This window comes from Pteronotus mesoamericanus, unplaced genomic scaffold, assembly GCF_021234165.1.
Source record: "Pteronotus mesoamericanus isolate MK-2021 breed Mesoamerican mustached bat unplaced genomic scaffold, CSHL_Meso_final contig_177, whole genome shotgun sequence".
Taxonomy (NCBI): domain Eukaryota; kingdom Metazoa; phylum Chordata; class Mammalia; order Chiroptera; family Mormoopidae; genus Pteronotus; species Pteronotus mesoamericanus.
Window position 1 is genome coordinate 4,281,824 of NW_026555073.1, and position 24,230 is coordinate 4,306,053.

The following is a 24,230-nucleotide window of genomic DNA, read 5'->3' on the forward strand; positions in this document are numbered from 1 at the left end:
TTCTTGATACATTTAAGATTTACGTATAGTGAAATTCACTCTTGTATGGTTCTGAGGTTAGACAAAGGCATAGAGTTGGGTAATCACCATGACAATCAAGATACAGAATAAGCTAATCCCCCCCCCCAAAGTCCCATTATTGCATCTCGGTAGTGCACCCCTACCCCTTGGCCTGACCTCTGGCAACTGACAATCTCTTCTCCATACCTTATAGTTTTACCTTTTACAGAATGTCATCTAAATGGAATCATAGACTATGTAATCTTTTGGAGCTGTATTTTTCATTTAAATCCAATAATGTATTTGAGATTTATCCATGTTATGGAATGTATCAATAGATCATTCCTTTTCATTGTTGCATAATATACCCCTTCTTTTACCCTCTTCCTCTGGAAACCAATGATAAGAATTCTTTCACCATAGGTTTGAATTTTTCAGAAGGTCAAATACTTGCTGTCATACATATTCTTTTGGGTCTAAATTTCTTCAGTTAGCAAAATGCATTTAAGATTTATCCATTTTGTTACAAGTATCAATAGCTCTTTCCTTTTTATTGATAAATGGTTTTCTGTTTTTCTACTTTTTTTAGTAGATCTTACTTATTTGCATTTTACAATTGAGAAAAATTCTATTTTTTTCATTTTTTTAATTGCTGTGCAAGTACAGTTGTCTCCATTTTCCTCCCACCACTTTCCCCTGCCCCACAAACACCTACATCTCACTCTCGAACCTACCCCCCTTTGGCTTTGTCCTTGGGTCCTTTATACATGTTCCTTGATGACCCTCCCATTCTTTCCCCTGTTATCTCTCTCTACCCTCCCCTCTAGTTACTGTCAGCTCGTTCTTTATTTCAGTGTTGCTGGTTATATTTTGCTTGCTTCTTTGTTTTGTTGATTAGGTTCCACTTATAAGTGAGATCATATGGTATTTGTCTTTCACTGCCTGGCTTATTTCACGTAGCATAATGCTCTCCAGTTCCATCCATGCTGTCAAGAAGGGTAGTAGCTCTTTCCTTCTTTCTGCTGCGTAGCATTCCATTGTGTAAATGTATCACAGTTCTTTGATTCACTCATTTACTGTTGGGCACTTAGGTTGCTTCCAGCACTTGGCTATTGTAAATAATGCTGCTATGAACATTGCGGTGCATAGGTTCTTTTGAATTGGTGTTTCAGGATTCTTTGAGTATAATATCAGCAGTGGAATTACTGGGTCAAAAAGCAGTTCCATTTTTAGCTTTCTCAGGAAATTCCAAACTGTTTTCCAGAGTGGCTGCACCAGTCTGCATTCCCATCAACAGTGCACTAGGGTTCCCTTTTCTCCACACCCTCGCCAGCACTCGTTATTTGTTGATTTGTTTATGATGGCCATTCTGACCGGTGTGAAGTGGTATCTCATTGTGGTTTTATTCTGCATCTCTCTGATGGCTGGTGATGCCGAGCATCCTTTCCTATGTCTCTGAGCCCTCTGTTTGTCCTCCTTGGAGAAGTGTCTGTTCAGATCCTTTGCCCATTTTTTAGTTTGATCGTTTGTCTTCCTGGAGTGGAGTCATGTGAGTTCTTTATATTTTGGAGATCAAACCCCTGTCAGAGGTATCATTGGCAAATGTATATTCCCATGTGGTTGGTTCCCTTTTCATTTTGCTGATGTGTTCTTTAGTCATGCAGAAGCTGCTTATTTTGATGAAGTCTCATTTGTTTATTCTTTCCTTTATGTACCTTGCTCTAGGGGACATATAAGTGAAAATATTGCTGCATGGGATTATCCGAGAGTTTCCTGCCTATGTTCTCCACTAGGACTTTTATGGTGTCATAACTTATATTTAAGTCATTTATCCATCTTGAGTTTATTTTGGTGTATGGTGTAAGTTGGTGGTTGAGTTTCATTTTTTGCATGTACCTGTCTAGCTCTTCCAACACCATTTCTTGAAGAGGCTGTTTTTACTCTATTTTATGCTCCTGCATCCTTTGTCAAATATTAATTGGCCATAGAGACATGGGTTTATTTCTGGGCTCTCTATTCTGTTCCATTGATCTATGGGTCTGTCCTTATGCCAGTACGAGACTGTTTTGATTACAGTGGCCTTGTAATATAGTTTGATGTCAGGTATTGTGATCCCCCCTACTTTGTTCTTCTTTCTCAAATTTACTAAAGCTATTGGGGGTCATTTATGGATCCATATAAATTTTTGAAATGTTTTTTCTATATCTGTGAAATATGTCATTGGTATTTTAATAGGGATTTTGTTAAATCTATAGATTGCTTTAGGTAGTATGGACATTTTGATAATGTTAATTCTTCCAATCCATCAACATAGTATATGCTTCCATTTATTTGTGTCTTCCTTAATTTCTTTCTTCTGTGTTGTATAGCTTTCTGAGTATAGGTCTTTTCCCTCCTTGGTTACATTTATTTCTAGGTACTTTATTTTTCTTGTTGCTATAGCAAATGGGATTTTTTTTCCTTATTTCTGTGTCTGACATTTCATTGTTGGTATACAAAAATGCCTTTGATTTCTGAATATTGACTTTGTGTCCTGCTGTTTTGCCAAATTCACTGACTAGGTTGAGGAGTTTTTTGGTGGAGTCTACAGGGTTTTTATGTTCACTACCATGTGATCTGCAAACAATGATAGTTTTACTTCCTCCTTTCCAGTATGGATGCCTTTTATTTCTTTTTCATGTCTGACTGCTGTGGCTAGGACTTCCAATACTATGTTGAAGAGAAGTGGTGAAAGTGTTCCCAATCTTAGTGGGAAAGCTTTTAGATGTTGCCCATTAAGTATGATGTTGGCTGTAAGTTTTTCATATATGGCCTTTATTACATTGAGATATGCCCCCTTTTTTCCCACTTTGCTTAGTGTTTTTACCATGAGTGGGTGCTGTACCTTATCAAATGCTCTTTCTGCATCTATTGATATGGTGATGTGATTTTTGTCTTTCCTTCTGTTTCTGTGATGTATTACGTTTATTGATTTGCGAAATTGTACCATCCTTGCATCCCTGAGATGAATCCCATTTGATCATGGTGGATGATGATCTTTTTTAAAGTGTTGCTGGATGTGGTTTGCCAATATTTTGTTGAGGTTGTTAGCATCTATGTTCATCAGTGATATTGGCCTGTAGTTTTTTTTCTTTGTAGTGTCTTTATCTGGTTTTAGGATTAGGATGATGCTGGCCTCATAAAAAGAGATTGGGAGTCTTCCCTCTTGGATTTTTTTGGAACAGTCTGAGAAGGACAGGGGTTAGCTCTTCCTTAAATGTTTTGTAAAATTCTCCCCTGAAACTGTCCAGTGCAGGGCTTTTGTGTGCCGGGAGTTTTATGATTACTGCTCCAATTTCCCCAGCTGTTATTGGTCTGTTCAGCCTTTCTGCTTGTTCTTCATTCAGTGTTGGAAGGTTATATTTTTCTAGAAATCTGTCCATTTCACCCAAGTTTTCAAATTTCTTGCCATTTAATTGTTCATAGTAATTTCTTAGAATCCTTTGTATTTCTGTGGTATCAATTTTTATTTCTCGTCTTTTATTTGTGATATTATTTATTTATTTGGGTCCCCTCCCTTTTTCCCTTGATGAGTCTGCTTAAAGGCTTGTCCATTTTGTTTATCTTTTCAAAGGACCGGTTCCTGGATTTGTTAATACTTTGAATTGTTCTTTTAGTCTCTATATCACTCAGTTCTGTTCTGATCTTGATTATTTCCTTCCTTCTACTCATTCTGGGCTTTGTGTGTTGTTTCTCCAGTTCTGGAAGATGTAGGGTTAGGTTGTATATTTGAAATCTTTCTATGTTTTTTAGAAACATTTCTAAAAATGTTCCTAAACATTTAGGCCTGTATTGCTATCAGCTTCCCTCTCAGGACTGCCTTCGCTGTGCCCAGTAGTTTGGGAGTGTTGTGTGTTCATTTTCATATGTTTCTAGAAACTTTTTGATATCTTCCTTGAACTCATTATTGACCCGGTCATTGTTTAATAGCATGCTATTCAGTCTCCATGAGTTTGAATGTTTTTGACTTCTTTCCTTCAGGTTGGTTTCTAATTCAAGCCCTTGTGATCTGAGAGCATACTTGTTATGATTTCAAGTTTCTTGAATTTGTTGAGGCTTGTTTTGTGTCCTATCATGTGGGTCTATCTTTGAAAATGTTCCATGTGCATTTGAAAACAATGTGTATTTTGCTTCTTTTAGATGAAATGTTCTATGTGTATCAGTTAACTCTATTTGATCTAATGCATCATTCAGTTCCACAGTATCCTTGTTGACCTTTTGTTTGGAAGATCTATTCATCACTGACAGTGGGATGTTAAAATCCCCTACTATCAGTATGTTGCTGTCTGTATCTTTCCAAAGTCCTCCAAGATTTTCCTTATATATTTGAGTGCTCCTATGTTGGGTACATATAGGTTTACAAGTGTAAGTGTTCTTGATGGATTCTTTCTTTGAGTATTATGAAATGTCCTTCTGGGTCTCTTTTTATGGCCTTTGTTTTTAAGTCTATTTTGTCTGATATAGGTCTTGCTACCCTGGATTTTTCTCCCTGTCCATTTGCTTGTAATATTTTTTCTAACCCTTTACTTTCAGCCTGGATATGTCCTTTGTTCAGAGGTGGGTCTCTTGTAGGCAGCATATGTGGGGGCCATGTTTTCTTATCCATTCAGCTACCCTATGTCTTTTGACTGGATCATGTAATCCATTTATGTTTAAGGTTATTGTTGATAGGTACTTACTCATTGTTTCCCTTTGTACCTGTGTTTCTCTTTCTCTGTTTCCTTTCATTTTTAAAACAGTTCCTTTAGCATAGCTTGCAGTACTGGTTTGGTGGAGGTGTATTCTTTTAGCCTTCTTTTGTCTGGGAAACTCCTTATTCCGCCTTCCATTTTAATTGAGAGCCTCTCTGAGTAGAGCAGTCTTGGTTGCAGGCCTTTGCTTTTGCTACTTGGAATATTCTTGCCACTCCCTTCTGTCTGGTGGTGTTTCTGTTGAGGAGTCAGCTGCTAGCCGTTTCGGGGCTCCCTTATATGTTACTACCTCTTTCTCCCTTGCTTCCTTTAGGATTCTCTGTTTGTCTTTGAGATTTGTCATTTTAATGATGATGTGTCTTGGAGTGGGTCTTATGGGGTTCCTCTTGAATGGGACCCTCTGTGACAGTTGGACATCTGGAATGTTTCCAGTTTTTGATAATTACTAACAAAGCTTCTGTACATATTCATATTTAGTTTTTTGTGTTAACATAAACTTATATTTACTTCAGGTAAATATTCTTCCACTGTTTTCTGACCTTCATGACTTCTCACGAGAAATCTGTAGTTATTAAATTTGATATTTATATAGTATGTTGTTTTTCTCTTATTGATTTCAAGATTTTTCCTTGTTTTTAGAGTAGTTTATTAAGATATGTATTGGGGTGCCTTTCTTTAATTATGTTCTTGTTGGTGTTCACTGAGCTTCTTAAAACTGTAAATTTATATCTTTTAGCAAATTTGGGAAATTCTCAACCATTTTTTAAAAGCAGCTTTATTGGAACACAATTTACAGAAACATACAAATTCGCTCATGGAAAATGGACAGCCTAATTGGTTTTAGTATATAGTCACATATGTACAGTCAACACCATGGTCAGTTTTAAAACCTTTTTTATCACATCAAAAATAACCTTTTTACTTTTTAGCTGTCTCTCACATCTACCCATCCCCCAGACATAAGGAACCACTAATTTATTTTCTGTCTCCAGAGAGTCTCTTCTTCTCAACATTTTATATGCATGGAATTGCCATTATTTATGTATTTCTTGTGTGCCAACCTTTTCTTTCTGGGGTGTTAATGACATTGATTTTAGATCTTTTGTTGTTCCACATGTTTCTGAGGCTCTGTTCATTTGCTTTGGATAATTGTTTCACTTTCTTGTTCATATTGGTTAATTCGATTGATCTGTCTTCAAGTTTACTACTACAGTGGTACCTCGGTACTCGTTAATTCATTCTGGAACTCATGACGAGTGCCGAAACCAATAAGTACTGAACAATGAAGCATTTTCTCTTACTGGATGACATGGTGATTGATACAAGTTCTAGCCAAATGTTGTGAGTCCCTAGCAAGCACTGAGTGCTGAAACATATTTTTCTCATCATAATGCAATGAGTACAGGGTTTGATGAGTTCTGAAGCTGATGGGTACTGACGTATGACTGTACTTCTGCCATCTCCATTTTTTTTTATTGAGCCCATCCAGTATTTCTTAAATGTCATACATTGTTCCTTTTAGTTCTGTAATTATTTACATTTGATTCTTTTTATGGGTTCTATTTTTCTGCTGATAATTTTTTTATCATTTTAACTTAGAAACTTCAGAAATCATCAGTCATTTACTACTTAACACTCCCTTTAGGCAATGTTCTAGGTGACAGAGATTCAGGGCTTTTAAAAAAAATTTTTTTATCATTTTATTCGAGGGTGTTTTTTTTTTTCCCCAAAAGAGCATATTTATATTATTTGCTTAAATCCTTGTTAGATACTTCAGTATCGGAGTTATCCTGGAATTGAGGTCTTTTGAGTTTGACTATTGTTTTTCAACAGGCAATCTACCTGGTTAGGGTGAGACTTTAAAGTTTGTCTCCCCCTCTCTGGATGATGCTCCCCATGTTAATTTTGCTTTCAGAGTATTTGTGTTGGCGCCCTGTATGTGCCGCTCAGTGCATGTGCTAATTCCACAGTTAGTCTGAGGCCTGAGCAGTGCTTGATACTGCAGTTCAGTTTTTTCAAAGCTCCGTTAGGTTTCCGTGGTCCTATTCCACAGTGTGTAGTTGACACCGGGACTTCCGTCTCTTCAAAGGCAGAATTAAGGGATCTCCTTCTCCCATTCTGTCCTCCCCTGGTTTCTCCTATGGATTCTCCAGTTACCATGGGCCCTTTATCATGTTCATCTGACCAGAAACGTGAATTTCTCTCAGGGCGTTAGCCTTTCACGCTGTTACACAGTTCTGCACTTTTGGGGCTGTCCTTGGAGTAACGTGAAGGAGAGAATGAAAAAAAAACAACAACAACAGCGATTACCTCCATAGTTTTCTTATCATACGGGCTTCTTTTTCTGGTTCCTCTTACTATAGAGATAGAGGTCTTACCTTGATTGGGGCTCACTTTGGAGCAGAACGGGGAGTCAAAAAAGAAAAAAAAGGTTGTGGGGGGGGGTTGGGATTCTTAACGTTCACCTGTTCAAAGTGTGTCTTTTCCTGGTCCTCTGTTCAGAAAGTGGAATTTCTCTTGGAAATTTTTTTTATGTTCATTGTAGAGTGCCGTGAATCAGTCTCTCTCCAGGTCAAAGTCAGGAGAGAAAGGTGGAAAATAAACTCAGGAAACTCCCTACAGTACTGGTTATTTTTCAAATTTTGATCTCCCTCTGTGAGCTGCCTGTTATTTTTTAATTTTCAGAGTACTCAGGTAGTTCATTTTTGTATTTTGTCTAAAGGTTTTCGTTTATAATCAGAGGGGAGAGAGGCTTATTCCATCTTGGTTGTCACCAAAAGCTCTGTTTAATTTAGTTTTTTTATCTTTTACTTTTCTGTGGCCTCATAAATAGGCTTTGGTGAAATTAATTTGTTTAGACCATTCTTCTGTTGCCTAATTTTAAAACATCTTAGATCAGTGGTTGATAGGCTTTTTCCTGTAAAGAGCCAAATAGTAAATATTTTAGGCTTTGTAGGCCTCGGGTCTCCGTCAGCTGCTCAGCTCTGCTGTTGCAGTGAGAAAGCAGCCATAGATAATGTGGAAACAAATGGATATCTGCATTCAAGTAAAAATTTATTTACAAAAACAGAGAGCAGGCCACATTTGGCCCACAGGCCAGAGCTTGCAGACTCTTGTTCTAAGTCCTCTGCACTTACTCCTCCTGAAGTACTGTTTGAAGAGTAAGTATTATTACCTACTGAGCTTTGTATGTTAAAATATTTTTCTAAAACCACTTACATTTTTCCCCTACAGTTTATTCGTCTATAGAGTAACTCAAAATTTAATAGAACTTAAAGAAAGGAAAGGAATTCACAACAGTATAATTATGTAAAACTCTTCCCATCCTAACTTGCTTTGAATATATCCCCACAATAGATTTTTTTCCTGTGGCATTTTTCTCTCGCCTCACAAATACTTGGTTGAGGACAGTCTTAATGAGAGGACACATGTTGTATGTTCATTCATCATAGCAAAGCTCTAAACAATATAGAATGAAACATAAAGCTCTGACATTCAATGATCCTCAATGACAACCTGGAATCTATATTAATAATGCCTTATCTAAGTACCTTCTGTAAGTCCTTTGTCTTTTTGTGTTTCAGTTAAGTGTGGATATTGTTAGATTGTGAAGGGAAATGCCTAGGGTAATATTTTTCTTAGTTATTACTCCTGTTCTAGTACTCTTGAACTTCAGTTTTTGAACAATGTTTTGCAGGTAAATCGTCTTAAAATGGTTGATGAGCCAATGGAAGAGGGAGAGGCAGATTCTTGCCAAGTAAGTACTCCTGCTAATTTATTAATCTGCATTTTTTAGAATAAAAAGGGAGAGAGTAATGGGAAAGCAGAAAATCTGTCAATTAAAGAAATGTATTCAGGTATATTAATAAAAGGCAAATTCAATTATTAATAAAACAATAGAAGGTCAAAATATAAGACAGATTTCTTGTCAGAAACTCTTTTACATGAATGTTTAAAACAACTCTACTCAGGTATCATTTTTCTGCCATGAAATTCACCCATTTTAAGTGTAATGAATGAAATTTTTACTTGCCAGTATATGAGTAGCTTTATTACTTAAATACATAATTTTCTGAATTAAACCGTCACTCATATATGGACTCTAAAAAAACCCAAAACAAATGAACAAAAAAACAAAACAAAAACAGATTCATATAAACAGAGACCAAACTGATGGTTGCCAGAGAGGGGGGTGGAGAGATGGGTAAAAAAGGTGAAGGAGAGTATAATCAATAATATTGTGATAAATTTGCACTTTGACAGATGATTAGATTCAGTGAAGTGATCGCATTGGATGATATTTAGCTGTTGAGTCACGATATTGTACACCTGAAACTAAGACCAACTATACTTAAAAGAAATGCAATGAAAAGTGAAAAAAATTAAATAAGATTATATTCAGCTTTACAGTAGAAAGGAGATATAACAGGGAAATATTTACAGAAATAACATGAGGTCATTTAAAATCAACTTGCTGTCTTTCAAAAAGAATTACATCTAAATTATTTTAGAAATTTCTAACTAGTTTTAAACAATACTTAACTATTGAGTTGTTCTATGTGAGGCCTGTATACTAGTCTCTCATTTTGCAAGATCTCATTTTACAGAAGGGTGATCTTAAGATTTTAGGGAGGGCCTAATAAGGTAGACATCTCTGTTTATGTTGTTATTTTATGACTTTCATTTCTGTAGATATTTTCATAGAATTACAGTTTTTTAAACCTGTTAGGAACCTCAGATACAGTATTTTTAGTACCTTCATTGTATAGATAAGACTACTGAGAGCTGGCGAGGTGGTCACTTACACTCGGTCGTAAAACTAACAAGTAGCAGAATCAAAAGTTATGACTCAATATGCCTCATGTTAGGTGCAGATCCATGTATCGTGCAGATTCAGAGAAGTGGGAAATAAGGAAAGCACATTCCTTTTCTTATTTATTTGTGGACAAAATCAGCTTTGATGTCCCCTGCCACACAAAACTGGTTCATAAGTGGATTTATCTCTGATAGGAACCAGCAGAGGAATTTAAATTAGGTTTGTCCAAGACTCTCCTTTGAAATGTTCTATGTAAAAATCAACTGTCTCCATAGATAGTGGTGATGTAACAGTAATCTCATGTCTGAGATGAGAGGTAAAATAAAATTTTAGGTTTTAAAATTACTTAATAACTTACATATTAATATTGAGTATAGTTAAATGTAAGCTATTAAAATCATCTAGAACTTTATATAGAGATTATATGGACTAAAAGGCATAGTAATATTCCTGTTGCCAGTTTATAAAAGATGAGAGTGTAAGGAAATACAAAAGGCAGTTGGGAAGGGTGTGTATCAGTATTAATCAATCAACAAGGAAATACCACGTCCCATTCCACAGGAGGAAGGAAAAAAAGTTACATATGTGCATGTGTATGTACATGTACATGTGTAACCAACATAAACACATATACATAATTATAGGGTTACTCTCAGATATTTACCTTTCTAATTTCAATAAAAGATCACTCTGAAAGTACAGTTTAATAGCAAGACAGTACTATTAAATAGTGTCAAATGCTAATATGATTTATATTAGGCAGTCACCTTCAGTTGCTAAAAAGGGGTGTCCAAAGTTTTAGAGAATAAGGGTCCTTGAATCAATTCCAAGGATTTGATTTAGTTTGTAGCCTGAGTTAGCTGGACTTAAAACAATGTCCTTTTGCTCTATGATGGTTTTCACTTAAAATAAAGTACTTTTGAATTAGTGTTTTGGGTTTCTTCAGGTAGATATCCAGAAGTGGAATTGCTGGGTTATAAGGCAATTCCATTTTTAATTTTCTGAGGAACCTCCATACTGTTTTCCATAAAAGTTATGCTACATATATACAATGGAATAACCCTCGGTCATAAAAAAAGAATGAAATCTTACCATTTACGACAGCATGGGTGGACCTAGAGGGTATTATGCTAGGTGAAACAAGTACTTCACGGAAAGACAAATACCACATGATTTTCCTTATAAGTGGAATCTAAAGAGCAAAATAAATGAACAAACAAAAGAGAAATGGACTTATAGATACAGAGATCATATTGATGGTTGCCAAAGGAGAGGGTTGGGGGCTGGGTAAAAAGGTGAAGGGGTTAAGAAGTTCGAATTGGTAGTTAAAATATAGTCATGCAGATGTAAAATACAGCGTAGGGAAAATAGCCAATAATATTGTGATAATTATGTATGGTGCGGGTAGACACTTGAAATATTGGGGGAAACACTTTGTAAAAGATAAGACTGTCTAACCACTCTTTTGTACACCTAAAATGAACACAAAATAATATTAACTGTAAACTAGAATTGACAAAAACATTTTTTAAAGTAGTCCCACTATGTGATGGTTCAGGTACTTGTGTCGTGGCGGGGAATGGTGACAGCTGTACTTGAACATGAATAAAAAATGAATACAAATTTTAAAGTTACAAAAAAAACTATAGTGCAGGACTCTCTTGGCTATACCCATCGTTCAGTTTCATTTCTTTTGATGACAGTATAGTATGCCATTTCATGAATGCAACTGTATATTAAATAATTTTACTATTAAAAAAGTAAATGATATAGGTGATAAGAAACACTAACCATATAAATTTATCATTCCTTTGTCTCATGTATTCATATATTGGATTTTTTTGGTTGTGGTTGCTTATTCAAATGTAATTCTGGCAGGAGTGTGTGTTTCGTGCTTGTCTTTTTTTAAAATCATGTTTAAAATTGTTATTCTATTACCGTTGTCCCAGTTTTTCTCCCTTTGCCTCCCTCCACCCACCTCGTCCCCCTCTCCCACAGTCCATTCCCACCCCACTGTCCATGTCCATGGGTTGTTCATACATGTTCTTTGTCTAGTCCCTTCCCCTTCTCTCACCATTATGCCTCCCCCTCTGGTCACTTTGAGGTTGTTCCATGTCTCCATGCCTGTGGTTCTAATTTGTTCATTAGATTCCTCTTATAGGTGAGATCATATGGTATTTGTCTTTCACCCCTTGGCTTATTTCACTAAGCATAATGCTCTCCAGTTCCATCCATGCTGTCGCCAAAGTTAAGAATTCCTTCTTTCTTTCTGCTGCATAGTATTCCATCGCGTAAATGGACCACAGTTTTTTAATCCACTCATTTACAAGTGGGCTGTTTCAAGCACTTGGCTATTGTAAATTGCGCTGCTATGAACATAAGAGTGCATACATTCTTTTGAATTGCTGATTTGGGATTCTCAGGGAATATTCTGTTTATTACTGTACTTGTATATGTATGTGTGTATCTAGTAGAAGAAACTAAATAGTGTTTTTGAATCCTGACCATGTGTCAGAGGCATCATCTGGGGGAGGGGGGTTGTAAGAAACAACACATGCCCAAGCACCACCCTTGCTCTTCCGAACTATAATCTCCAAAAGTGGGCCCCAGGCATGGGTTTTGAATGAAGATTTATTCTATGAGTGATTCTTATTTGCAGTTAGGGCATTGTAAACTACTATCTATGTGAAGGCCAACTAGCTAAATTTTACTAATGTAATGAACAGGAATTGTTTGCCTAAAATGTATGTTTTTATTCAAAAAGGCAGTTGGCCAGTAAGTCAGTCAATATCAGCATTTTTTAAAAAGTATGGCTTCTGAAAGAAAAAAAGTATAGATTCTGGGGTCATTATACTCTTTATTTGAGTACCACACAGTGTAGTATAAATATTGAACATGAGTAATATGGAAAATATTTATATTCCTCACACTCTAAGGAAAAATGCTTAGTTTGTTAAGTTTATTCATCACAAAGTCAATTCTACTCAAAATTGACACAATTCCAATACATAGAATGAATCTCCTGTTTTCCTGTTCCCTTTATATATTTCAAAAAGAAATTCCAGATATATCTTCCTCTGTTTTTAAAAGGTATTTACAAATAATTTTGAGGTTTATTATTCATTAATTTTACCTTTAAACTGTATCTTATGTTTACACTAAGTTTTTCTTCATTCCCTTTTTATGAAATTGGGTGGACCTCTTTGGCTGTCTTTGTTCAAAAGATCAAACAAGTATTGTACTATGCTACGAATGCAGAGATGGATGTGCTAATACCCTGCATTCAGGAGCTCACAGTATAGTTGGAGAGAAAGACAAGATAATACACTCAAACCTTGTTTCTTGAACATCTCCCATCTCACGCAGATCGTTTCGCAAACAAACTTCCAGAATGAATTAAGTTCAAGAACAGAGGTTCATCAGTTGTTAGGACACATTGTAACAATACACTATGGTGGCTTCTACTGGGACAAGTAGTATTTTTCTAATCTGGTAGTATTTTCATGTTGGAAACTTTTAGAATAATCCTACTGAAAATTGAGAGGTATATTCCATTTTATGTATTATTTAAATTAAAAATTTTTTTCAGTTACAGTTACATTCAGTATTATTTTGTTTATAGCATAGTGGTTGGATATTTATATAACTTACAACATGCTCCTCCTGATATTTCTAGTACCCATCTGACGCCATACACAATTATTACATTATTGACTATATTCCCTATGCTATACTTTACGTCCATGTGACTACTTTGTAACTACCCATCTGTACTTCTTAATCCCTTCACCTTTTTCACTCAGCTCCCCAAACTCCCTCCCCTCTGGCAACCATCAGTCTGTTTTCTGCTCCTATGAGTCTGTTTCTGTTTTGTTTGTTCATTTATATTGTTCTTTAGATTCCATATATAAGTGAAATTATATGGTATTTGTCTTTGAGTTATTTTATGTAACATATTTAAAGTATGGGCTCTGTAGATTTTAATGAGAAGAGGCATTGGACAAACATTTTTATTTGGAAGACTTGCTTAGGTTCAGTGAAATTAACTGAAATAGAGTATGGTTGTTTCAAAACTCTGAACATTTTTTTAAAGTGGTGACCCAGGTTTATAATGATGATCTTCAACACAGCTGAAACTGAAGTGCCTTCTTAAACATAAAAATACTGTATTGTGCTCAATATAGAATCACATACTTCAAGGGGCCCTTAAAGACCAGTTTGTCATGTGAGAGCACTGAAGTAGAGTAATTCCTGATTTTGCAAAGGCTGCTTAGCTTACACATGGCAGAGGCAGGAACAAAACGAATAAAGTCTATTGACTCTTCCAGCAATGTTCTTTGGCTAGAGGAAACTTCCAATCAGTATGTTTTTGTTATTTTCCATTTTTTGAAAACTAGTACTACATTCACAATATGTGATTTAAAAAAACTCGGTTAACTGTAATATTAATATGAGTATACAGTCTGATGTTGCTTTTGGTACACATATATTATATCGCAAAGGTTTATACAAATATGCCATACTTTAAAATAATCCCAAAATGTCAGCTAAAAAGCATACATATTTTCATTTTAAAAAGTTTTTAAAAAATTTTTGTTACATTTATTGGGGTGACACTGGTTAATAACGTTGTATAGACTTCAAGTGTATATTTCTCTTTTAAGATTGTATTTATTTTTAGAGAGGGGAAGGGAGGGAGAAGGACAGGGAGAAAAACATCCATGTGTGGTTGCATTTCATGCACTCCCCACTGGGGACCTGGCCTGCCACCCAGGCATCTACCCTGCCTGGGAATCGAACCAGTTTGCAGGCTGGTGCTCAATTCACTGAGCCACACCAGCCAGGGCTCAAGTGTGTATTTCTAGGATACATGATCTTCACATCGCATTGTGTGCTCACCATGCAAAGTCAAATCATCTTCTGTCACCATATATTTGACCACCTTTACCCTTTACTACTTGACAATCCCCTTTCCTCTGGTAACCGCCATACTGTTGTCTGTGTCTATGAGTTTTTGTTTTTCTTGTTTGTTCATTTGTTGCTTTCAGTTTTATATACCACATATGAGTGAAATCATATGGTCCTTAACATGTTCTGACTCATTTTCTTAGTATAATCGTCTCAAGATCCATACATGCTGTTTCAAGTGGCAGTATTTCATGTTTTCTTATGGCTGAGTAGTAGTCCACTGTATACATGTACCACATCTTCTTTATCCAATCCTCTATTGAAGGACACTTTGGTTTTTTCCATGTCTTGGCCTCTGTGAATAGTGCTGCAATGAACATAGGGGTGCACACATCTTTGCAACTAAGTGTTTTCAAATATTTTCATGTAGAGACCCAGAAGACGGGTTGCTGGGTTATATGGTAACTCTATTCCTAATTTTTTGAGGAATATCCATATTGCTTTCCATAGTGACTGTACTAGTTTACATTCCCACCAGCAGTAAATGAGGGTTCCTTCTATGTAATTTATTACTTCAGATCTTATATTTAGGACCTTGATCCATTTTAAGTTAATTTTTGTATATGGGGACAAACTGTAATCTAGTTTCAGTCTTTTGCTTGTGGCTTTCTGATTTTCTCAGCATCATTTATTGAAGAGGCTTTCCTCTTTTCCTCCATTGTGTATTTTTGACTCTGTTGAAAAATCATTTGTTCACATGCATGTGGGTTTATTCTGAGTTCTCAATACTGTTCTATTGGTCTGTGTGTCTTTGTTTCTGCCAATAACATGCTGTTTTGATTTTTGTTGCTTTATAGGATAATTTGAAGTCTGGGAGTGTGATACCTCCAGCCTCATTCTTTTTTCTCAGGATTGCTTTTGCAATTTGGGGTCTTTTGTAGTTCCATTCAAACCTGATGATTTTTGTTCTATTTCTTTAATAAATGTCATTGGAATTTTGTTGGGGATTGCATTAAATCTGTATATTGCTCTGGGTAATATGGATATTTTAACCATGTTGACTCTTCCAATTCAGGAACACAAAATATCTTTCCATTTCATTGTGTTTTTTTTTCAATCTCATAATAATGCTTTGTCATTTTCACTATGTAGGTCCTTCACATCCTTTGTTAACTTTATTTCTAGGTATTTTATTCTTTTTATTCAATTGAAGAAGGAAGTACTTTTTCATTTCTTATTCTGACATTTCTTTTCTAGTATCTAATAATGCAGTAAATTTTTATATATTGATTTTGTGTCCTGCAACTATACTGTATTTGTGAATTGTTTCTAATAGTTTCTAGGGTGGATTCTTTAGGATTTTCTACATGCAGAATCATGTAGTCTGCCAAAAGTGACACTTTTACTTCTGAATTTTTAATGTGGATGCCTTTTATTTTATCTTGCCTGATTGGCTCTGGCGAGGACTCCCAGCACTATGTTGAACAGTGGTAAGTGTGAGCATCCTTATCTTGTTCCTGATCTTAGAGGAAAAACTTTCAGTTATATACCATTGAGTAGGATACTGTCTGAGTGTTTTTCATGTATGGTCTTTATTATGTTGAGGTACTTTTCTTCTATACCAATTTTATTGAGTGTTTCAATCATAAATAAATGTATCACATCAAATACTTTCACTGCATCTAATGATACCGTATTGTTTTTCTCATTTATTATATTAAAGTGGTATATTAACACTGATCTAACTGCATATGTTGAACAGTACTTGAGCCCCTGGAATGCACCTCACTTGATCATGATGTATTAATTTTTTAGTGTAGTTTTGTATGCGATTTGCTAGTATTTTGTTTAGAATTTTTGCGTCTGTCATTTTCATTTTTTGTGTGTGTTATCCTTTCCAGGTTCTGGTATCAGGGTTATGTTGACCTCATTAAATGTGTTAGGAAGTATTGCCTGTTCTTCAATTTATTGGAAGAGTTTGAGAAAGATAGGTGTCAAATCTTTGAATGTTTTTAAAAATTCACTAGTGAAGCCATCTGGTCCTGGACTTCAACTTTTTGGGAGGTTTATGATGGTTGTTCCAGTTTCTGCACTGTTGATCAGTCTATTTTGATTTTCCAATTTTTCATGATTCACTCTAGGAAAGTTATATAATTCTAGGAACTTAATCTATTTCTTTTAGGCTATTGAATTTGATGACATATAGTCTTTCATAGTACTCTAGCTTGATTCTTTGTATATCTGTGATGTCTGTGGTAACTTCTCTTTCATTTCTGATTATTTATGAGTCTTTTCTCTTTTTTTTTTAAGTGAGTCTAGCCAGGGGTTTGTCAATTATATTAATCTTTCCAAAGAACATGCTCTCTATTGTATTAATTTTTGTATAGCCTTTTTGTTCTCCATTTCATTTAATTCTGCTCCAATTTTTATTATTTCCTTTCTTCCACTGACTTTGGGTTTCTTTTCTAGTTCGTTCAGATGTAATGTTAGTTTGTCTGCTTGAGATTTCTCTTGTTTCTGGAGATATGCCTGTAGTGATATAAACTTTCTTGTTATTACTGCTTTTGCTGCATCCCTAAACTTTTGATATGTGTATTGTTATTCTCATTTGTCTCTATAAAGAAGAAAGTAACCTATAAAGGAAAGGCCATTAGATTAGCCTCAGACTTCTCAGCAAAAGCCCTGTAAGCCAGAAGAGGGTGGAACCAAATATTCAAACTACTGAGAGAGAAATTACAAGCCAAAATAATATATCCAGCAAAGTTATTCTTTGGTCATGAGGGAGAAATAAAGACTTTTCTAGACATACAGAAGCTGAGGGCATGACTCACGAAAGACATCCTGCAGGAAATACTCAAGGGGGTTATTCTACCTGAAACAAAGACCAAAAGGTCACAAAAAATATGAGTAAGATCACAAAACAAAACTCCATAGTGTAAAAAGGAATGATATGTGACAACAAAACTGTAAAAGGGACAGGGGAAAAGGTCTGAATTTTCAAAGGAGGATGGAGATTAGGTGCATTTAAAAGTAAAAGGATGGCTATATATATGAAACTCTTTTTCATAAACCTAATTGTAACCACACACACACACACACACCCCCCAAAAGTGAGACATATAAGTTAAAAAAAGAGGAAACGGGGAAAGTATGGAATACTACCAAACAAAATCAACACAGAAACACAATGCAAAGAACCAGTGGAGGCACAGAGCTACCAGAAAACATAAGATACAATGGCTATAGGAAATCCTCATGCATCAATAATTACCCTAAATGCAAATAGAGTGAATTGACCAATAAAAAGGCACAGAGTAGCAGACTGGATCAAAAAACAAAACCCAGCCATATGCTGCCGTCAGGAGACACATCTGAGCTGAAAAGACAAATATAGGCTCAAAGTAAAAGGGTGGAAAATGGTTCTACAAGCAAATGGCATCCACAGAAATATAGGTGTAGCCATACTTATATCTGACAAAATAAATTTCAAGATAACAAAGGTAACAAGAGACCAAATTTTATAGTAATAAAGGGGACACTACATTAAGAAGACATGACACTTCTTAATATATATGCATCCAGTCAGGGAGCACTGAAATATATGAAGCAACTACAAACAGAACCAAAGGGAGAAACTGACTAAAACCCAGTCATTTTAGGGGGCCTAAGTACTCCATTAATAGCTATAGATAAATCATTCAAATATAAAAGCAATAAAGAAATATCAACCTTTAATGACACATTAGACCAAATGGATATAATTGACACTTATACAGCCTTTCATCCCAGAACATCAGATTATATGTTCTTCTCCAGTGCACATGGAACATTCCCAAGGATAGATCCTATGTTGGGTCACAAAAGTGTCTCAACAAATTTAAGAAGGGCATTAAAAAATATTCAATGTCACTAGCCATCAGAGAGATAAAAATTAAAACTACAATTAGGTATCATCTCACACCTGTCAGAATGGCCATCATCAATAAATCAACAACCAACAAGTGCTGGCGAGGTTGTGGAGAAAAGGAACCCTAGTGCACTGTGGGTGGAAATGCAGACTGGCGCAGTCACTGTGGAGAACAGAATGGAATTGCCTCATCAGACTAAAAATGGAACTGCCCTTTGTTCCTGTGATCCCGCTGCTGGGACTCTACCCCAAGAATCCAAAAGAACGCATGCACCCCAATGTTCATAGCAGCATGATTTACAATAGCCAAGTGCTGGTAACAGCCTAAGTGCCCATCAGTAAATGAGTGGATCAAAAAACGGTGGTACATTCACACAATGGAATACTACACAGCAGAAGGAAAGAACTACCCTTTCGCAACAGCATGGATGGAACTGGAGAGCATTATGCTAAATGAAATAAGCTAGGCGATGAAAGACGAATACCATATGATCTCACTTCTAGGTGGAGCCAAATCAACAAAACAAACAAATGAGCAAAATATAGCCATTGACTTGGAAATAAAGAACAAATTGACAGTATCCAGAGGGGAGGGTGGAGGGGAATAATGGGGGAAAGAAAAGGAAGGGGCAAGCAATGGAACACGAACAGAGGGCTCATGGGCACAGACAATGGGGGGACTGCCTGTGGGAGTCGGGGGGATGGGGTTGGGGTGAGCAAGGGAGAAAAAGGCAGGACAACTGTAACTGAAGAATAATAAATTTTAAAAAACTAAAATGGAATTGCTATTTGACGCAGTGATCCCTTCTGGGAATATATCCTAAAAATCGCACACCACCAATCAGAAAGTGTATCTACATCACTATGTTCATAGCAGCATTATTTGTAATAGCCAAAATCTGGAAACATCTGACGTGCCCATCAGTAGATGAGTAGGTGAAAAATTCATGGTACAGTTATACAATGGAATAGTATGCAGTTGTAAAAAAGAAGGAACTCTTACCCTTTGTGATGGCGTGGATGGACCTGGAGATCATTATGCTAAACGAAATAAGACAAATACATATGATCTCACTTATGTGTGGGATCCAATGAACAAAATAAACTCAGACAGGTTAGGTGTTGGGGGACTGGAAGGGACTAACCATAGAACATGGTTACAGGTACATAGACCATGGACACAGACAACAATGTGATAGAGGCCGGAGGGGAAGCAGGGACTGTGGAGTACGTCGAAGTTTGAGAAAATGGGGGACATGTAATAGTGTGAACAATAAGTTTGAAACTGTACCAAGCATATTTTCTGAATGTAATGTTTTGTAATTAGAAATCAACTGCAAAGAAACGTAAAAAACTGCAAAGACACATGGTGATTAAACAACACATTACTAAAAAGAAGAAATAAAAGATGAAATCAAAAAGTCTTTGACTTTAAAAAAGGTGAAAATCAGGCTCATAGCTACTTAAATGGGTTCAGTGAAATGCTATATGGATGTATCAAACATCCACAGTTATTGTTTCAGAGTTGATTCTTCATATCTGACTGATCAGCAGTTCCTAATACCTAAAGTTACCATTTCTCTGCCTAGATGCCCCTCTTGAGAGAGTGAATGTCTGATAACCTGTGTAACACGGAAGTTATTTAGGTATCATGAAGCCCAGTTTGCTTGGGACTCTGCTCTTGCTCACTTTGGCCAGAGTCACCATTGGTTAGTCCATTAACTAAAGGGTACATTTATTGATAACATTCTTGCCATTCAGCTCACAGTAATGTGGCCCAGGGTGTGACAAAAGCCGGTTTTCAGTTTTGAGTACATGAACCACAGAGTTTATTCTTGTATTATTATTTATTAATTATTGTATTATATTTCATATGAAGGAGTGTAAACCCACTTTTGCAACACCCTACATAATGGAAAGCTATCAAGACTTCTAGGCATTGTGATAAACTAGTCATGTGTGCTTAAACTCTAGATATCAGTTTTCTCCTCTATTCAGTGAGAAGGTTGGGTAATATATCCCAGCTCTTATTTTGTGATATGCAATACAGGTGAAGTTTGTTTGTTTTTTATCCTAGCTACTGTGCTTCTCCAAGGACAAACATAGCTCCTTGCTTGAGTGTGGTCTTCACAGAGGAGTAGAGGGCTCAACATCCCAGAGAAGAAACATTCCCTGCGTGGTTTTCTTTCTGGCTCAACCAAGTGTTAGGAAATCTGGCATATAACTTACATATGATGTTTTAATAAAAATAGGATTGTTTGGGCTTTGCAGATTGTGTGTCTATACCAGTTTTTTATTTTTCAATGACGTGGCTAGTTGGACATTTAAATACTTATATATCACTTAAAAGGGTATAAAGAATCCTATTTAAAAGAAACCCTGAGGTTCACATTTATTTGCCATGCTCTGCAGTTTACAAAGTTTTATTTATGTCTTGACTTTCTCTGCATCCACCTCTTAAGTTACACTCCAGTGAGGATCTTAAGACTCTTTGTTGTTTATGTTTTCCTTATAACTAGTTGGAAAGAAACGCTGAAGCATGGATTTTATATGCTTTTATTTACATGAAATTATATAATAGGGATGATCGTGGTAGTGTATGTATGTTAGGAAACAGGGAAATGGGGGTGCCAGCAGCCCATAAAACTCTGTGCTAGATTGAAGGAGTTGGATATTAAGTTATTTCTGGTATGTTTTCTGACTCTAAGCTTATCATAAGATGCTGCAACTGGATATGAGCATTCTTTGGATTTCATTTCTACAGGATGAAGGAGTTGTTAAAGAAATTCCCATTACTCATCATGTTAAGGAAGGATATGAGAAAGCAGACCCAGCACAGTTTGAGTTGCTCAAGGTTCTTGGTCAAGGATCTTTTGGAAAGGTAATGAATGCTCTTTTCCACATCTGTTTCTATTCTAAACACTTAGCAAAAAAGTCCACACATAGATAGAAATCTGTTAATTGTGCCATTTCTATACTTATCCAAGGATGCACACAAAGATAACTTCCTAATTTTACTCATTTTATTTCTGTTGTATTTTTGGTCCCATTTATTTATACTTCTTTATAAAACAACCAAAGTTTTCCAATCCCCTGGGCTCATGTATTTCTCTGTAACAACATACAGCATGCCATTTATTAGCTGCCTAAATCAAGGTAGTTTGATTTTTGTTAAAAAAAAAAGCGGGTTGTTGTTTCCCTGTTCACATGCTACCATGATCACAGCTCGTTCTCGCCTGGTAATTTCATCTGTGTTCCTTAGCTCTATCACAGAGGTCAGAACGTACGTATCAATTCATGTATAAATGCATGAATTCCTCTATCTTCTGCTAAAGCAGTATGTGTGTAAAGCATAGTAAGGGTAGGTACTGAGTGGTACATGACTTATGTGAACCTCCTTCCTTTCAAGAATCTTAACTTTCTTGGGAGAAAGCAAAATTGAGAAACATTATTTGTGAAACTTGTTATTAAACTTGTTTATTAAGTGCTTAATGGCATGTGATTTTCGAAAAAGAAGAATTTTCAAAAAGTCAGGATGCTGGTTCCTGACTTTAGCACACCTAACATCTAATACATGAAAATCCTTGCATGCACACAGCAACAACCTTTAGGAAAACAGCAACAGCAGCAATTTTAAAAATTATTTCTTTTTATTGTTTATGCTGTTCCAGTTGTTCCCGCTTTTTCTGCCTTTCCCCACCTCCACCCAGCCTCACTCTCTCCCCTCTCTCAGTCAGTCCCCATATTGTCGTCTGCGTCCATGTAACAACAACAACAATGTAAGGGGGAAGATAAGGAAAAACTACTAATTTTACGGTGGCTGAGATTTAATTTCAAAGGGAAAAAGTAAAACAATTGAGTATTGGTGATTTATTATGCTCTTAAACATTCTAAAAGGTACTTCTTGAATACCCAGTATGTTCCCAACAGTTGCAAAAGTAGTATTGGTGAATATAAAATAGACATTAATGGTCTTAAAGTAGCCCAGTATCTGTATGGTATTGATATAACAGTTAAAGTATAGAGAAAAATTTCCAGGACACAAAAAGGACAAATTAAAGTACATTACAGTTTAACAGTGAATTGGTACAGGACATACATGAAAACAAGGAGATAGGACTTGAAATGTTCTGGGGAGATTAAAACTAGATGGAGCTTTTAAAAGATTGTGTGTGTTGGGGATGTTTATAGAATTGACCTGTGGAGTAGGTATGTATATTCTGCACACCTTTATTTTAAAAATACAATACACATTTAACTATTTACATTATATTTTTATGATGTTAATTTTAGAAAACAGAGATGAAGTTTTTTCATATCCCAAATGTATAGGCTTAAATATCAACTTTAATAAAATGATACCGGATAGACATTTCAAGCCATTAAAAATAACTGTATATATTTATTTATATGTGTATTTATTTATATGCAGCTTTGTTCCTGAAAGCATTTAACACTTTTATAGATGAATGGTCAATAAAATAAAATAAAATAAAATAAAATAAAATACTGGAGAAAATGATGGAAGCAAAAAAATTAGAGCTGGAAAGACTAGATGAAGCCAGGAATATACTCTGCTGTTCACAAATGCATGGCAGAAGGTCCTATACATCTTCTGGAAGTGGGACAAAAATGAAGCTTTAAAATTTTTGGCAGCCATTATAAAGAAGCTGATGCATTTAATTGTATGATTATTTGACAGTATCTTCAATGTAGAAGCAGATCAAACAGACCAGAGAAGTTTTTCTCATGGGTCCTTATAAAGAGAATACAGTATAACATAATGAAATGTCTTCAATAACATCTCCACTTTAAATATAGCAACACTATGACAAGTTGTCAGTGTAGTCCTTAAATTCAGGAAACACTCAGCTTTGTCTGTGCTTTAACAAGTATATCATAGAAGCCTTTGTAAAACCCCTAATACTAAAATACAGAACAGTGATCTTTATGTGGTTCATCAACCAAAGAAATATTAAGGAAGTAGCTTTTTTTTTCCTCGTTCCTAGCATGTGAGCATGCTTGCTTGTCAGTATTACATCATTTGTGTAGGCATTGTGTGGGTGCAACTTGTTAGATGCTGAACCTATTTAGGAATTTGGCCAAGGCTGTGAATCAGAAAAGTGTAGGAGCGATTCCAAGAAATTTTTGGCTGCAGCCTTATTTAAGTTTTTATGCAAAAGTTCATTGTTAAAATTCAATAAAAGGAATTTTAGCCTATATAAAGCATTGAAGCATTAAATATCTTTATTTTCCCTTTAATAGGGAAAAAACTTACTATAGTCAGTTGTAAAATTTAAGGAAGCATGCATTATTATCATGAATGATAAATATAAAATTCTGTACTAAACACACCAAGTATAATGCTATTATCATTAATGTTGTATGGATTAAAATACAGTATACCAAACAACTTACATCATCTTAAAACATGATAAAGTAAAACGCATGAATACATGTGTGAAATTGTAAGACTAGCCTTCCTTATGTCTCACATGCCAAGGTGTATATATATATACAAAGCGTACATTTTAACATCCTTCGACCATAACATTTTTTGGCTTTTGTGATAGTAAAGCCTTTAACTATAAAACTTAAAATGAATTTTTGAGAATATTAAACCATTTTTCTGTTAAGTATTTGATTAATTATCAAAAACTAGTTTAAGAAAATACATGTTTATATCTTTAAATTTCTTGCAGTTGGTACTTTGTCTTCAATCATTGTTAAAGTTGGGTGATTTTTCAATTGTCTTCGACACTGAGTAATTCTTAATGGGAAATATAAAAGTCCATATCACCAAGAGAAAAGCATACTGGAGTAATTCACTCATTTCTCTCCTGGACAGTCTCCAATAATTGGATTGTAA

At 35.5% G+C, this 24,230-nt stretch overlaps 1 protein-coding gene across 3 annotated transcripts in view; it reads left to right on the plus strand.

Moving 5' to 3' along the window:
• The window catches only part of RPS6KA6 (ribosomal protein S6 kinase A6), a 111,549-nt gene that overhangs the window by 19,636 nt on the left and 67,683 nt on the right, over window positions 1-24,230 (plus strand). For all 3 annotated transcript variants that reach the window (XM_054566598.1, XM_054566596.1, XM_054566597.1), the window contains 2 exons: window positions 8,428-8,487; window positions 21,126-21,242. In XM_054566598.1, the coding sequence (XP_054422573.1) occupies window positions 8,428-8,487; window positions 21,126-21,242 (177 nt within the window). The remainder of the gene's footprint in view (window positions 1-8,427; window positions 8,488-21,125; window positions 21,243-24,230) is intronic.